Raw genomic sequence first — 15,549 nt, forward strand, 5'->3', positions numbered from 1 at the left:
GAAACTTTTATGCTTCATTACATGAGATCACGGTTTTTATGTTTTTTCGAAAGCTGCGAATACCTTGGTGATTTAATAAAAAAAGAATCGGAAATAAACGAAACATTGCCTCTCATAATTTTTTTCTCTGTAAGAATCTGTCTTATACCATAGCATTCCGTTATAAAATCCTATGAAGATATCCTTTCCCTTAGGCAGATAGTCTTAATATACGTCGCCGTAACTAAAAGTAATCCAAACCATAGAAGAACCTTCTTTGCAATAGTGTGCTTTATTTTCGTGGACTTACGTTTGCTTTTGAAATATTATTTGAAAGGGTATAAATACGACAGCAATGTTTAAATCAAATCAAAATTAAATGTGTAGGGATTTAAATGTGTACACTGTGTAATTAAAATTTTATTCAAAAACTAAATTTATAATGACTGGATATTAGTGTACACTCGAATGGCGTTAATTTCTATATATGCGCTGGGTATGGTTATGAATGTACGTAGGAAATAGCATTCATGTTCGATATCAGTATCAGTACCTGGATCCTTAGTGATAGACTTTAAATCTCAAATTTAGTTCGGTTGCTGCGACAATATCTTTTCTATCTGTACGATTATTCTCTTCCGTTAAGTGTAATAAACACCGAGAAATGATTGCTAGTATGAATCAGTACAAAGGCATAATAATAGAATCTTATACGACATTGCATGACTAACTCGTACGCCTATTAAATTGCATATATTTTTGCTGCACTTTATTTCACCAAATTTCCTGGAGTTATTTTAACTAAATTAACTGATTCCTCAAGTTCAAAATGGCATCAAAAGTTTCAAATTTTAAAATTACATATCCCGATCAATTTTTGTAGTACAGAAGTCAAGCTTCTTGCATTTTTATTTTTTCATGACGGGTATAGAATTTTCCCAGATATAAGTATAGGAAACGGGAGAAAGTTGTCCAAAGTTAATTTTTTAAATTTGAAATTACTGAAACATGAATATTTTCGTCATTTCAAACACTCCTGTAATTGGAGGTATATGTCCAACGATTGCGAAAATAAAGGCCTGTTAAGGACTTTTAATACGGAGTGGGTGTATATTTATATAGAATATATATATAGAGAGAGAGAGAGTATCTTTTCCTTAGATAGTATAATCAGGATATTTTTTCTAAATTTATTCAAACTGTCTCTCTCTCTCTATATATATATACATAAATATACATTTCTGGTATTGCCGATTGCAATAATAAAGAGAGGTGCACTACTAAATGTTATTGCAGTCACAAATTCTAAATTTTACGTTCTATGGCTAATCGTTTTTGAATTATGCGAAATACACGTATATGTACATAAAAATGTGCAGATGTCACGGAAAAAATCCATTTTTAATCCATTTTAAATACATTTTACAATCAGTTTGGAATAAAGAGTCCTTTATTCTGTCTGTATGTACAGATACCACACAGAAAAAAAGTCAAAATTGATTTGAGAATAGTAAAAATCGATACTTGAATCGATAAATTACTTTGAAATCGGAAACCCGAAATTTTCTGCGATTACAATACTTCCTTTACTTCGCACAAGGAAATAAAAACGCATAGTAGTCAATACATAGCTGAAACAGGGAATTTAAAATTTCATCTACTACTTTTTATTTGTATAAAATTTTATGAACTTTCTTCATATTTTCAAAATCTCACTTTTTAAAAGCTTTCTAGGAATATGTTTGAAATAATTCAGAAATTGAATTGATTATTGAAATAATTCAGAAATTTATGTGCCAGTTATAAATATTATTATAGTAGGTTGGTTAATAGAAAAAATATTCTATGAATTCAAAAGTTGCTTAAGATATTTAATAGTAAACTCTGCCCCCCCAAAAAAATATCTCTGGATATTCCTGCCAGCGCTTGTGAAATTACGGCAGACATACATAAGCATTTTTATCTCGATGTAATAATAAACATAGCCAAAATTTTGTGATTTACAACAAGAATACTATATAATCTTGAAAGATTTGTTCAGATTAGAAACTGAAGGCTTTGATTTATTTGATCAAATATTTTAGAAAGTGTTGAGGATGTACACAAATCTAGAGCTAAAAAATTAGAAAATGAGATAGTTGATCAAATTTTTCAGATCATATTTTTGTTTAATTACACCATTAACCAATATTTTTTAAAACTAAGTAAAAAAATATTTTTCATATGAGTGATAATCTTTACTTTTTTTTAAGATAAAGGGTGTGTCTAAATTTCTGAATAAGAAAGGCTTCCTTGTCTATACTAGAATATAATAGACATCTATGCCACTTAGCCATCGCTTTCAAATACAGCAGTTCTTCGATAAATTGAAATTTTTAGTCAGTTGAACTAAATGTTAAAATACAAAATTCAAAATTAATATCAGTGATTTTGATAAGGGAAATTTTGTTAAATCCTATCGGACTGTATAAAGATTTTAAAATTTTATTTTGTTCCTGTAGCATCATGACTTTAAATTAAGAAAGAATCATATTAATAGTTTATGTAAATGTACCTTTGATAAATTTCAGCCTCTAGTTATCTAAAACTTTTTCCATATGGTTATAATTTGATCTCGAGAATTATCTCGACATAGATAAATATCTGCATGCTGTGCTCGATGTTCTAGAGAAGATCAGCTAAAATATGAATATTGGGAAACATTTAAAATTTTCAACATTTCATTTGTCATTGTTTCTAACTTCATAAACATGAGCTCAGCTTTACTGATGCCACGCCTAAGTTTGTAAACATCCTGAAAACAATCGCAACCAGTTACGCTCTTTTCAAAGAAAACTAAAACAAGTTTCACTTTGCTCGTATCTCTTAATCTATGATTTTATTTTTCGAAGATAAAACTTGTTTTAGAACGATATACTCGGGGAAGTCCTAAATTCCATCAGCAAAATGAAACGAAAATGCATCTTGAGATACCCGATAGTAATGATGCGAAGGTAATGGAGCGGAATAACTGCTGGAAAAATTATGCAATCTCTACCGATCTCTGAGCTGATGGTGCATTGGGAGACGTGTATTATTCAAATACCTTAATCTCTAAGTTAAGTGTCGTTGATATAAAAACTCTCACGTTCCGAAATGTGGGCTTTAAGTAATCATGCCTCGGTTATTTCACTCTTCCCATCTTGCTAAGAAATTCCGGAATCCAGCAAGATAGAGTATTACGTAGCTTGAATTTCAGTGTTTACGCAACCATGTGAAGTAAAGAAGTAAACACAAATTCGAATGAGGCCGAATGTATTATTCATTTAACGTTAAAAAGATTTTTTTTCCATTCTGATTTCAAATACGAAGAATACGTGTGAGAAAAGGCCATCCAAAGCATTTTTTTGAACTTTAATAACAAAGTAATATTTTAAAGACGTTTCCTGGAAAAGAAAGGCAATTACGAAACTTTTAACAGTAGTTTTATCAAAAAGAAATTGGCTTTATTCAGTCACTAGAATGTCACTGCATTGCCATTATTACAGTTAATTCAGGAAAACATATGTCTGTTTCGAAGCAGTTTTAATAATAAACATCGAAGTGAAGATGATTTCTTTTATTCGATAGAAATAATAATAGCAGTAATAATAATAATCTTAAAAAACTACATTATTAACTATCAGAAAAGTTTTTAAAATTTTATAATCTACTTCAAATATATGAGACATTTCTACGTATTAATGTTTTTCAAAATTTACAGACATACAAGACAAAATGCAAATACGTATCTTACCTTATACACAAATAAGCTTAATGCATCAAAAATTTTAATTTTTATAAGTAGATGTAGTATTTCTCGGTTTACAACTACTAGCTTTTACAAGAGCCAAAAACTAAAATTAAAAATTCTCTAATTTAAATTTACCGCTTACACACACGCATTACGTCCGAACCCAAAAAACAACGTGACTGTTAAAATGGTGATTTTTCTAGAAAATGATCTATGTGATCTTTGTATAACATATGAATTGAAACACTGAAACTTTCTTCAAAGCTGAAATACAAATTTAAGAAGCAGTTAGATATTATCGCAAATATGTGAAACTAAACTGACTTTAATGATTTATTTGATTAAAGAAACTATCCTCGGCTGCAATGAATTATCCAAATGAGTAAAAATTACTCATATAAAATATTTAATTATCGTTACATCGACATTATAAGAAATCGTTTATATGTTTTTGGATTTTGTTTACGTTAATTAATTTAAAGGAAGTGCAAGTTGGTCATTTTTCAAAATATGTTTGTACTTAGAGCATATGTGTGTAATAATTTAGATGTTGAAAATGGAGGTACTTGCAGTCATGGGCGGTAGAAGAATGCACGCGTTTTAGTGAAGTTTTACGTTTTTAGTACTTAAGAAAGTAAGGGTAGTAATAGAGAGTAAACTCGAAAGGAAGGGTAGTAGTAGAGAGTAAACTCGGAAAGCAGCGAAGTTGAGAAACGAATAGTCTTGAACAATCCGTTTAAGACTAAAATACGGTGCAGAATGATTTAGTTTTGGTTAAGATCCTTTCTGATTGATTATTCATAAGATTCGATTTAAAAATTTAAAATTATCATTGGCTGAAGTGTTATGTAAATACCTGCATAATTATCATTAAATAAATATCATATGAGAAGTATTAATTTTGAAATGAGGCAGTTTAGAGATTTAATATAAGCAGTTACTACTTTTAGGATGGAGAGGGGGGATGATCAAAATAAAACGGGTACTTAAGGGGCTATTGTAAATAAAAAAAATTTCATTTGCATATTTTTAGCTTACAGGGATATGCACGCGTACAAATCAATTGTATACTTGTGTAATGTAGCTTATTTAGTCTTAAACTCATTTATATATATTAGAGGCTTAATTTATAAAAATATTATCAAATGTGTCAATAATAAAATAAAGACAGGATCACTAGAGCGGCACTTTTCACAAGTCTAGTATTACCTCTACGCTTGGCAATCAAATATCTTTCTGTATCGTTTAAAAGCACAAAATTTTAAACTTTTAAAGTTTTCTTGGAATAGCACCATACATTATTTGGTCGCAGGATGGAGGAGGAAATATATAAACTACTGTAATCTGACTCAGATGAAAATATACCGAAATTTCTGAATGGATTCAATTCCAAGTGATGAATCCAAAAATATCTCAGAGTAAAAGTAATTTTTGGAGAAGTTTTCACTGAGCCGCAATCCGATGTGAATGACATAATAGGTAGGCAAATAAGATTTTTATAAGAATTTAGTTTGACACTTGCTTTCAAAATGGTAATTAACTCACATTTCTAACTTAGAGAAGATAAATGAACTTATTTTAAACTAAGGTTATCTAAACATTCTCTATGATCAGAACTTTCTTTTAAGTACCCGGGCGACTAAGTACTAATATTTCATAAAATAATCCAATTTCTCATATCTGTTTTTAGCATTTAGATACATAAATAGTGTCAAAAAGTCGCCAAAGTCATGCTTTACTCTTTAAGACGCACATACACACGCACACACGCATAAGCATTTTTAACACGCCCATAAACCCCCCCCCCTCAAAAAAAAAAAAAAAAAAAAAAAAACGAAATATTAGGTACGTTTGGAGCATATAAAAGGAAGACGACACACTAAATCTACTTGGGAAAAGAAAAAGAAAATCGATGTATGTATGGGGTGACTTCAAGAAGCACATCCTGGTGTCTTATCTTGAAAAACGTTAATTTATTGCGAGAAAAAATAGGTCGCGGTCACTTCTGGAAATTTACCGTACATCAGATTTTCGGTCAATAGACGTTTTATCTGCAGGATTTATTCTCAGTTACTGCTATACTTTGGGACGCGGATACTTCAGTTATTTTAAGGTCTTGGACAAAATAAAATCTCGAGAGAATAACTGTACTCTATAGTTCCACTTCCAAAAGTCTGTAATTTCTAGACTTTAAAAATTTTTCATTTTTAGCAATATCGCTTAAAGTCAGAGACATTTTTAAATCAAATACGGCACTGAAATTTCAGAAGGGAATTACAAGCAAGTAATGGAAAATTTGATCCAACATGCTAATAAATAAACTGCCCTTAGCTAACAGTCTGTTCATTTATTTTTCAGAGCCTGTCGGTATATCAAGGCATTTTAACGAATTAAGCATTTTAAGCAGACTAAAGTTTCCAAATCTAAAGCACACAGTTAAGCTACAGTTAACAGTAAATCAAAGAACAAACTTGAAACCAACTCACATGAGAGGTGCAGTTAAGGGTGCGAAACTAAGCCTGACAGGCTGAAAGGAAAACGTGAGCCTAAAAGCAAAACGTCAGCAATAATGGAAAAGTTAAATAGAAAAGTTAAAAATTAAACTGTTAATAACTTCAGCTCAGCAGAGGGAAAAGACCGAAAAAGAAAGAAAAAAATATTTGAAGCAACGGATAATATTACAGAAAACTTCACAAGTAAGTTAAATCAAAAGTTATCACCGAAATAATTTTGGTTTGGTTTTATTAGATTACGTCAAAGCACTCGAGGGCTATCTGCCTTAAGGGAGGGATGCCTTCGTGGAGGACTTTCTAAGGGAAACGGGCTCGTATACACGTTACACATAGGGAAAACCACGAAAACGCCCATGCAGCCAGCCCGTTCGCGGGATTCGAACCTCGGACCGAACTACCAGTGTTCAGCGACGCTACCGCTCGGCCGCTGGTGGGCCGTATCACCGAAATAAATATTTTCAGAATATAACCTATACGAAGATACAACAGAAATGATCAAAAATTGTTATACCAGGGTTATTAATAAGTAATTATTTTCATTAATGATACTTTAATGATAGACACGTAATTTTAGTATTTTTAAATTGCCGATTAGAACTCATTAAAGTTTTTATTCTGGTTTTAGCTTAAAGCAGTGCAATTAATTTTAAGTTAAAAACACAATATGCAGGTAACAACTTTTAAACACAATATGCAAGCAACAATTTTTCATAATTAACGCATTTTACAGAAAAATAAGGGAAAAAAGGGACATAAAGGAAAACATTTTTCTGGGGAAACAAAGTCAGTCTTTGGGTATATTTGCGTACATAAATACTATGCATTTAAGTCTTCTTCTTTCTTTTCTTTCTTCTTCTTCTTCTTTAAATTTAATTTAGAACTTCAATTTATAAGGAAATATCGCATTTCTTTGTGCGTGCTTTTAAATTAACTGATTAACGTGACCAGCCGCCTATTGGAAGACCCGTGGTTCGAATCCGAGCAAGAACATGCTTGATTTCTCCCATTTCTTGCTGCAGAAATCTAATGGCTTTCCATAAGATTAATTTTCTTAGATCCTTTATTATATCTATTATTTTTCTTGCAAATAAGCCAGCGAATCCGCCAGAAAGACCCTTTTATCAGTGAGCCCATGACAATAATATGTTCTATGCCGATCATTAAAAGGAAATTTTTTAAATATCAACCGTTTTATTGATTTTATTTTTAAATATCAACTGTTATTTTTTAAATATCAACTATAATTTAACGTTTCAGTTTTTGAGTTGACATCATTACGTTTAAGATCAAAGTTTGAGGTCAATAATTTACATCATACATAAAGATTCCTATTTTATAGGAACTTTCATGATATGCTTACAAATAATTCGGAGTTATTTCACTTGTTAAATTAATTAGCTATATTTTAATACTGTATATTCACTCTTCTTTACACTTTTGAAATGTGTTTGTGATAACGTTTCGATTATTATTGCTTAATAACTGCTGAATTTCTTACCCAATGCTTTTACTGTTGTGATTCTCAGATAGAATAAAGGGCACCGATAGCATCCATGCTGGGTATGATTTAATTTCATGAAACCTTGTTAGGAAACGAACTCGAGCGAGCAAAACCAACGTTCTTTTTTTAAAAAAAATTACACATTTATATAGCTGACTATATTTACAGTTAAATTTCTGTTTAAAAATTTATACATTTACATAACCGTTTATATAAGTATACATACTATATAAATATGTTGTTAAAGTTTAAAAATAGAATGTTGCTTTCGCTTTTGAAGAGAACGCAAACATTATTCTTTTGATAAAAACCTTTACTATTTCTTTAACTGATTTAGTCTCTCAAAAATGATCTCTCGTCGAAGCGATAATGAAAAAGCGAAATAGTAATTTCAATTTAGATTACCACTTATGATTTAACTTTATATATCAACTGATCTTTAGAATTCCAACAGTGATAAAGGAAATTTAAAATGAACAATTTTTTTCACGTCATCTCTGATTCTATTTTCTCGAACTTCTTAGATTAATGATGATGAAATCCAACAAAAATTGTAACATTTAATGATTATCATAAATTTAATTAGGTTTATTAAAATAAATAAAATATCTTTGGAAAAAAAATAAAAAATAGAAAACAAACACCAAATTAATTAAATGAATTCGTGAATAGCTTTGCATTATACTAGGTAAGGACAAAGCGTAGAAAATAAAACTCAGTTAATTACTCAGAAAAATAAAATTTCTTTCATTTCTGCGTCACGGAATTACTTTCAGTTATTTTATAGTTTGAGACATTTTGTTATGAAAATTTGAATCACTTTCTGCTAGTTATGCATTACGTCATAGATTCATATATAATAAACACTTTGCAAACTATAAAAATGACCGTTTTAGCTTTATATTACATAAATTTGAATTACAATTTTTAATGAACGAAATATCCTGGATATCAACAAAAGTAGTTTTAGTAATCTTCAATTATATATTCAGATAGCAAGAAAAAAATCCAAAATGGTCTTTGGAAAGCAAATGTATTCAAAAACAAATGCAAACTTGCTTGTAAAAGGGATTGTTGCATTTTACTTAACACGAGAGTTAACTTTTGCATTAATTGAAAAGATAACTCCTGTGACACAAAGCAAAAATAACTACATTTTCCACTTACCAGTTCTTACTATGTTTTAATATCAGTCTGTAAATCTGAAAACATTAAAACAGTATTGCAGTTCGGATGAATGAACTGCCATATCTGTCTACAAAGGTAATAAAAGAAAAGTTAGTTAGATTGAAAGGGTGTAAAAAGCTCTTAGATTCGTCCTAGTCATATAATGAATTTTTTTGAATTATTGTTATTATTTTTCATTTTTGTAATTTTACTTTTTAAAAATCTTCCTTAATTCCTTAATTATTTTTTGACTTTTTTTTAGATGATGGAAGTAAAGTAACTGTAAAGTTTAACTTAGATGGTCTCTGGAAAGTTAGTTACGCTTGTTATTGATGTATCACCACAAATGTAGTAATATTTCAGACTAAGTTTTATTTCTGTAAGGAACTCCAAATGGACAGGGAAATAATCGTTAACATAAATTATTGGATTACTTTCAATGTTTTAAATGAAATATTTCTCAAATTTTATTCCATTTGGAAAAGAATAATATACAACTTCAGAAAATCTGAAAATAATTGCTAACTCTGCATAAGGGTTAAAAGATAACAGCATTCACAAATCGGAAAAGTGCAAGGTAATTCCTAGTTCTCACAAACAACATAAAAATCAATAAAACTGCTAGAAAACGCATTAAAAAAACTAATGAAGTGTTAAAAACGTCGGTGGAATATTTCTTTCCTAATGCATGCCTGCTCATTGAGTAGAATAACAATTGGAACAGGCACACAAGATGATTTATTAAATCTTTCTTCATTTTAATTAAAAAATTAGGCTACATATCACTTTCCCTAGAGTAAAAAAAAATGTACCAAGGAAAAGAGCAAAAAATCACTAATGGTAATTTATTGTTAGGCTAAATAATTAACCAAGAAATCGATTTGTATTAGTAAATACAGAAATCAGCATGCATGAAAAATCTGTCTCCTAGCGTACACGTTCGTTACCTTTAAGTTATTTTCCCCTTGCTTTAAGGCCACTGAGGAATTTCATGAAGCTAAATGTATCCTAATTCAAATTCTATATTCGTAGACACGTGAAAAATATTGTAAAATGCCCACAGTTATATGCTATAGAACACACACACATATATATATATATATATATATATATAATGTTGTATGATCTTAAATTCATTTAGTGCGAAAACAAGTTACTATTACTTGCGCAATTGCTGTAAAGTTAGTTAACTCCTGTGACACAAAGAACTTAGGAGATAACAATGGAACTTAGGAGATAATATAATCAATTAATCAATATTGTTTAGGTAATAAATTATATCTATATCTATCTATCTATATATATATATATACATACAACATATAATAAGTCTGTCTCCTGCCTACTCAACAGTCATTCACTTATGCATTAAAAAAAATTGTTTGGATTAATTTTAATTTGCTAAATTAGTGAATTTATTTTCATGGATTGGTTTTGCACTTAATTTGCTTATGCTTCTGAATTTAAATGATATTGTAGATTAGTTCGAGAATTAAATCTTTTATATGTTGGCACATTTTTTAAAATTTTTGAAAAAATTATTTTGGCTTTTTTTTTCTTTATTTTGGCTTTAAATTTGCTTTTTTACTTTTATACATGTTTGTTAAAATTTAAATTTAAATTGTTTAAATATATATATAATGCAAAATAAAATAAAAAATACGTTTAAAATTCAGCACATATTCAGTTCTGATAAAATCACCTGTAAAAGAAAAAAAAAAAAAAAAAAAAAAAAAACCGCACAGTGGCGAACTGCACAAAAATAAGAAATACATGTCAAGAACAAAAATTAAATATGAAATTTAAAATATTAAATATACATGTTTCGTTGCATAGTCACCAGGGTGTTGGTGCAATTGAAAGAGTAAATAAATAAATAGATAAAAGTAAATAAATTAATATAAATATAAATAAATATAGTAAATAAATAAACAAAAGCAGCCTATTTCTGAACCGACAAGCACACAATTTAAGGTTTAAAATTTAAGAATTATCTTAGAAAAACTATTGTTTATATATATATATATAAACTTAAATAATTTGAACAGCTGCAAATTTAAGCTCAAAACCAAAGCACATTATACGCCGCAAGTTTACTTAATTCAGTGGCAATATTTATAGAATTCAAAACAAATTTAAAACATAATTCAATCAAATTCAAACATCATATTCAATTTTCGAATAATGGATTGGCAAATAAATCAAAGTTTCTAAAGCTAGTAATGCATATATATATATATATATACACACACAAAGAAACTTAATAAAAGAGGGGAAAAAGGAATTTTTTTAAACCCGTCCTGCGCTACTTTTAACTTTAGATGCTTTAAGTTTATGTATATGTATATAAGAGTTATTCTAAAACTCCCAGACAAAGCCAAGCCAGGTTATGAAGATAAAAAGAAGAATTAGTACAAAAATTATCACATACATGAATTAAATGCAAAATGAGTGACAAAAAAAGGCAAATGGATTTTACATCTCCTGGCATATCTTCGTCAGAAGGTTGGTGTATCGAGGAAAGAAAAAGAAAAAGCCTTTTTCTGAACTAGCATATATATGTAAAAAAATATATGCTCTTTCCTTCTATGAAGCAATGCGCGAAAGTTTTAAGGTAAGTCTTTTCTAAAACGTACACTTAAACGTATAAATTAACCTCAATTGAAAGTGTTAGCTGAGTATTGAAATCAGGTGCAAATATTCTCACAACTAGTTGTGAAAATAAATAAACTGAAGAATTATGTTCTTCAGTTTTGCCAAGGTTTGCAAAGCATTCAAAACTTAGCATTTTAATTGCTGCTATCTTCACGAAAAGCGTATCAATATGGTTTTAATGTGTAATTTAATAAGAACATTATCCAATAGCTACTGAATATTTCCTGTTTTATTTATCTATAAAAGTCTAAATAAATACAAGGAAAAACGAAATGCATATCTTAATATCATAATAAAGCATTGACTATATATTAAATTTTAAAATGTAATTTAAAGTTACTTATATTCTCAATATGATTTTAATACCATATTTAAAATCATTTTTGATTTTGTCACGCGAATTTTGTAATGTAAAGCTGTTTTCTATTACGCATTTAGATTTGCTTTTACTTGTAAGATAGAAACAGAAATAATTTTTCAAATAAGCTATTCCGGCTTTAATTTAGGGTTTTTTAAACGTTTTAAAATTGAATAACTAAATATAAATTTATATACTTTTTTTACATGCAATTTGTAACATCAGATTTTCCAGGTATGTATCTTTTTTATGTTAAATGGAATACTACACTTCATGTTAAATTTCACTTTTAAAACGATTTCATCGAAATATTTGAATTAAACACCACACGCTTCAATTGAGAGAAAACATCTATGAACCATAATTTTTAGTAGTTAAGGGCAACTTTGCATCAATACATCATAATACGTTTAACAAGCTAAGTAAGAATAACAGTAATATCTTATATGAATATAAATTTTAAATAAAAAACATACCTGTCTCTTTTTGTTCTCATCCGTAAGATTTGTTGCATAGTTCCAATGAGCGTCTACTAATTTGAAGCATTGCTCTGAACTGGCTTTATCATGGAAGTGAAGGAACTGAACAGCTGCTACAGAGTCTGTATTGTTGCCACTCACGTACCTGTCTTGTGTCTTCGTACCATATTCAGATGGTTTTCCCTCCAACTTTGGATCACTTACAATTTCTGGAGTGTTCTCAAGTGCTTCAATCGATTGAGATTTAGGCACTTCTGTTGGCAAAGTTTCTGCTTGAAATTCTTCAGTCGTTACGACATGAACAGTTTCTGTTGTAGTAGTTTCCGCAACTGATTCAGATACTTCAGACTCTTGGATTTCTTCTGAACTTGTCGGATTGTCAGTTGGAATTATTGTAGTGGTAGGCACTCTAGTAGAGAGAGTTTCAGCGACTTTATCGGCATTTTTGTTAGCTTGAGAGTTTAATAATTCTAAGGATTCTTTTTCCGTTACAGATCCAGCGGAAATAGGCTTGATAGTTGTGGAACTTTGTAATTCAATTTCTTTAGCAGGCGCACTGTCAAGTCCAATTTCCGAAGAATTTACTTCGAGCACATCAGCTGATTCTTTTTCTAACACAGCAGCCGTTTCAGGTTGCATATCAGCTATATCGCTTGTATCTATAGCAAACGCTGGCTCAGGAGATTTTACTTTCTGAATATCTGGCTCTTCAGAAGAGAAAGTAGTCTGTTTGGATTCTGTTATTTCTTCTGAACTTTTATCTACTGATGCTTCAGTGGAAAACAGAAGTTCTCTGATAGTTGTAAGAATATTTGAAGTAGTTGATTCTGGTTCTTCCTCAGATTTTAAAGTCTCTGCAAAGTCATCAGTTTCAATATCAGACTTACTTGGTAACTCAGGATCTTTATGAACATAGTTAACTTTTGAAGCATTCAAAGAAAGTTTTACTGCCCTAAATTCCAGTTCGTCTTCTAAACTTACATTTTTAGGTTTTTCATTTTCAGAAAATGATAACTTTGTTGTGCTATCTTCTTGAGATGTTGTTTCTGGAACTTCAGTAGATACAACAGTCGAAACTAATTCTGAACGTTTAGAAGTTTCTTCATTAATTTTCAAAGTATCAGTAGAAAGTTCAGATGCTTCATCAAGTGCTGATGCTTCCGAAGAATCAGCTATAGGATCAGATTTCAATTCAGCTTCACCGCTACGTATCATACTCTCTTCATCTTTGGAGTCTTTGCTTACAGTAACAGTTTCTGTGGAAGGAATACTAGAAGAAGTTTCTGCAGTTTCTTCAATTAGTTTTGTAGTTTCTATCACTTCAGAAGTTGGAGAAATCTCTGAAGGAATCTCAGACTTCAGATTAACGGAATGGTCTTCCTTGGTGGCTAGCTTTTCATTTGTTTCAGCAGAGGTTTCTGACGATGATAATTCACTCGAACTTCCAGCAGTTGGTGAAGATTCCTTTATTCCTGGTGTACTGCTAATATCGACTTCCGTAACTGTTCTCATTTCCTGATCGCTTGATATGTCTTCAGATTTCAAGATCAAGATAGGGATATTGGAAGTACTTGCAGATGTAGGGGAATTTTGCTCTTTGTTAAGTTCATGCAGTTCTGTTTCTTCTTTAGTAACATCTGCCAATTCTATATTGAGTTCAGTTTCTCTTTTTGTGGAAATTTCCTCTGGAGGATCAGATGTAGATGGCGAAAAGGATGTTGTCTCTAATTTTTCTTCAACAGGTGTTGTACTCTGTGCTTTTTTCCTATCTGACATCATCATCATATGCTTTACTGGGTCAAGAGGAGGAACATACTTTGAAATTGTCATTACTTCTACATCACTGTCTTCAGTTCCTTCGCTTATGTCCAAAGAAGTACTGGGTTCTGTAGAGCTAATGCTGTTAATATTCTTCGAATCTATAATCACAATAGTAGAGCTCTGCGGTTCATTAGGTACGGAAACTTCACTCTCAGTGGATAACTTATCATCAGTCTTACTTTCTATAACAGTTGTCACTTCTACTTCGTGTTTAAGTGGAAGAGTGCCGGATTTGTTTTCAACTGTAGCTTCCTTTTTATCAGAAGTTAGTGTAACAGAATTTTCGGTGAGTCCTGAACTTATTGATGAAAATGTTGTCGGTTCATCCGAGACTGTAGAAGATACTTTTGACGCGAGATCAGAAATGCTGTCAACACGTGTTTCTTCCGTTGAAGATAACTTAGTAAGTTCAGATTCAGGATTTCTAGTAGAGGAATTAAAGCTTAGAGGTTGAGGGGCAGCCCATGCTTTTTCTGACCAAAGCATCGCCAACGCCACTACTACGGAGAGCAGGGGCCTCATGATCTAAAATAGGTTAGTATCTAATCTTAATCCAGATTTCTCTCTCGAGTAGCGCGTGGAAGGAAATGCGACCGCTTTCTACCGATGGATGCGGATGGACTGAGAGAGGAAAGTGTGATGAGCGAGCATTAAAGCGATGAGGTGCTTTGGTGAAAGCCGGTTCCGCAGGTCTGGTGTCGATGCACTGGTTGCCCGCAGAGTCACGTGAGCTTCGGGGATCGGCCTGGCGGTCATTTTTTTCTACAATTATTATTCTCTTTCACGTGTTTTTATTTTCTGTAGACGCAACCTCGTCTGAATGGTTTTTTTTCTTCTTCTTCTGTTCAGCTAAACAATAGGTAAACACTAATCTGCATGTTTTTTCTGCCCTTAACCATTCGTGTGCCCGGGAAGATGAAGAGAGAGTTTTCTCTTTTAGCAAAAGCTTTATTTTGTCAGAGCAAATCTGTGTCGCATTTCTCTTCCTTTATCACAATATAGCCTTAGAAATATTGCCGTACATCGTCTTTGGCCTCAGTCATTTAAATGTTTTATTTTTAACATTAAAAATTTATCCTTCAGAAATATAAGACTTTTCCTTCTATTTGTTTCTTATTACAAAGGTCACGGAAAATTATGTTTTACCTTTCTTCAATTTCAATACCCTTCTTACCTTGTTGTAATCCGGGATCAGGAGTTTTGACAATTTTGTATTACTGTTTCTGTAAGAGAAACAAAGGAAAGTAAAATATGTACGCTATAAAGAAAGTAAAATTATGAATAAACAGTGTAGATCACGGACA

The 15,549-nt window shown here is 30.8% G+C and overlaps 1 protein-coding gene across 1 annotated transcript in view; it reads right to left on the bottom strand.

Moving 5' to 3' along the window:
• The window catches only part of LOC118195242 (uncharacterized), a 97,121-nt gene extending 82,182 nt beyond the window's left edge, over positions 1-14,939 (bottom strand). Inside the window, exon 1 of the mRNA XM_035366499.2 lies at positions 12,422-14,939. Coding sequence (XP_035222390.1) covers positions 12,422-14,767 — 2,346 coding nt within the window. The 5' untranslated portion in view covers positions 14,768-14,939. The remainder of the gene's footprint in view (positions 1-12,421) is intronic.
• Between the last annotated feature and the right edge of the window lie 610 nt (positions 14,940-15,549).

The sequence above is a fragment of the Stegodyphus dumicola genome, chromosome 6 (assembly GCF_044657685.1).
Source record: "Stegodyphus dumicola isolate Sdum_Otavi_A_Nest chromosome 6, ASM4465768v1".
Lineage (NCBI taxonomy): Eukaryota > Metazoa > Arthropoda > Arachnida > Araneae > Eresidae > Stegodyphus > Stegodyphus dumicola.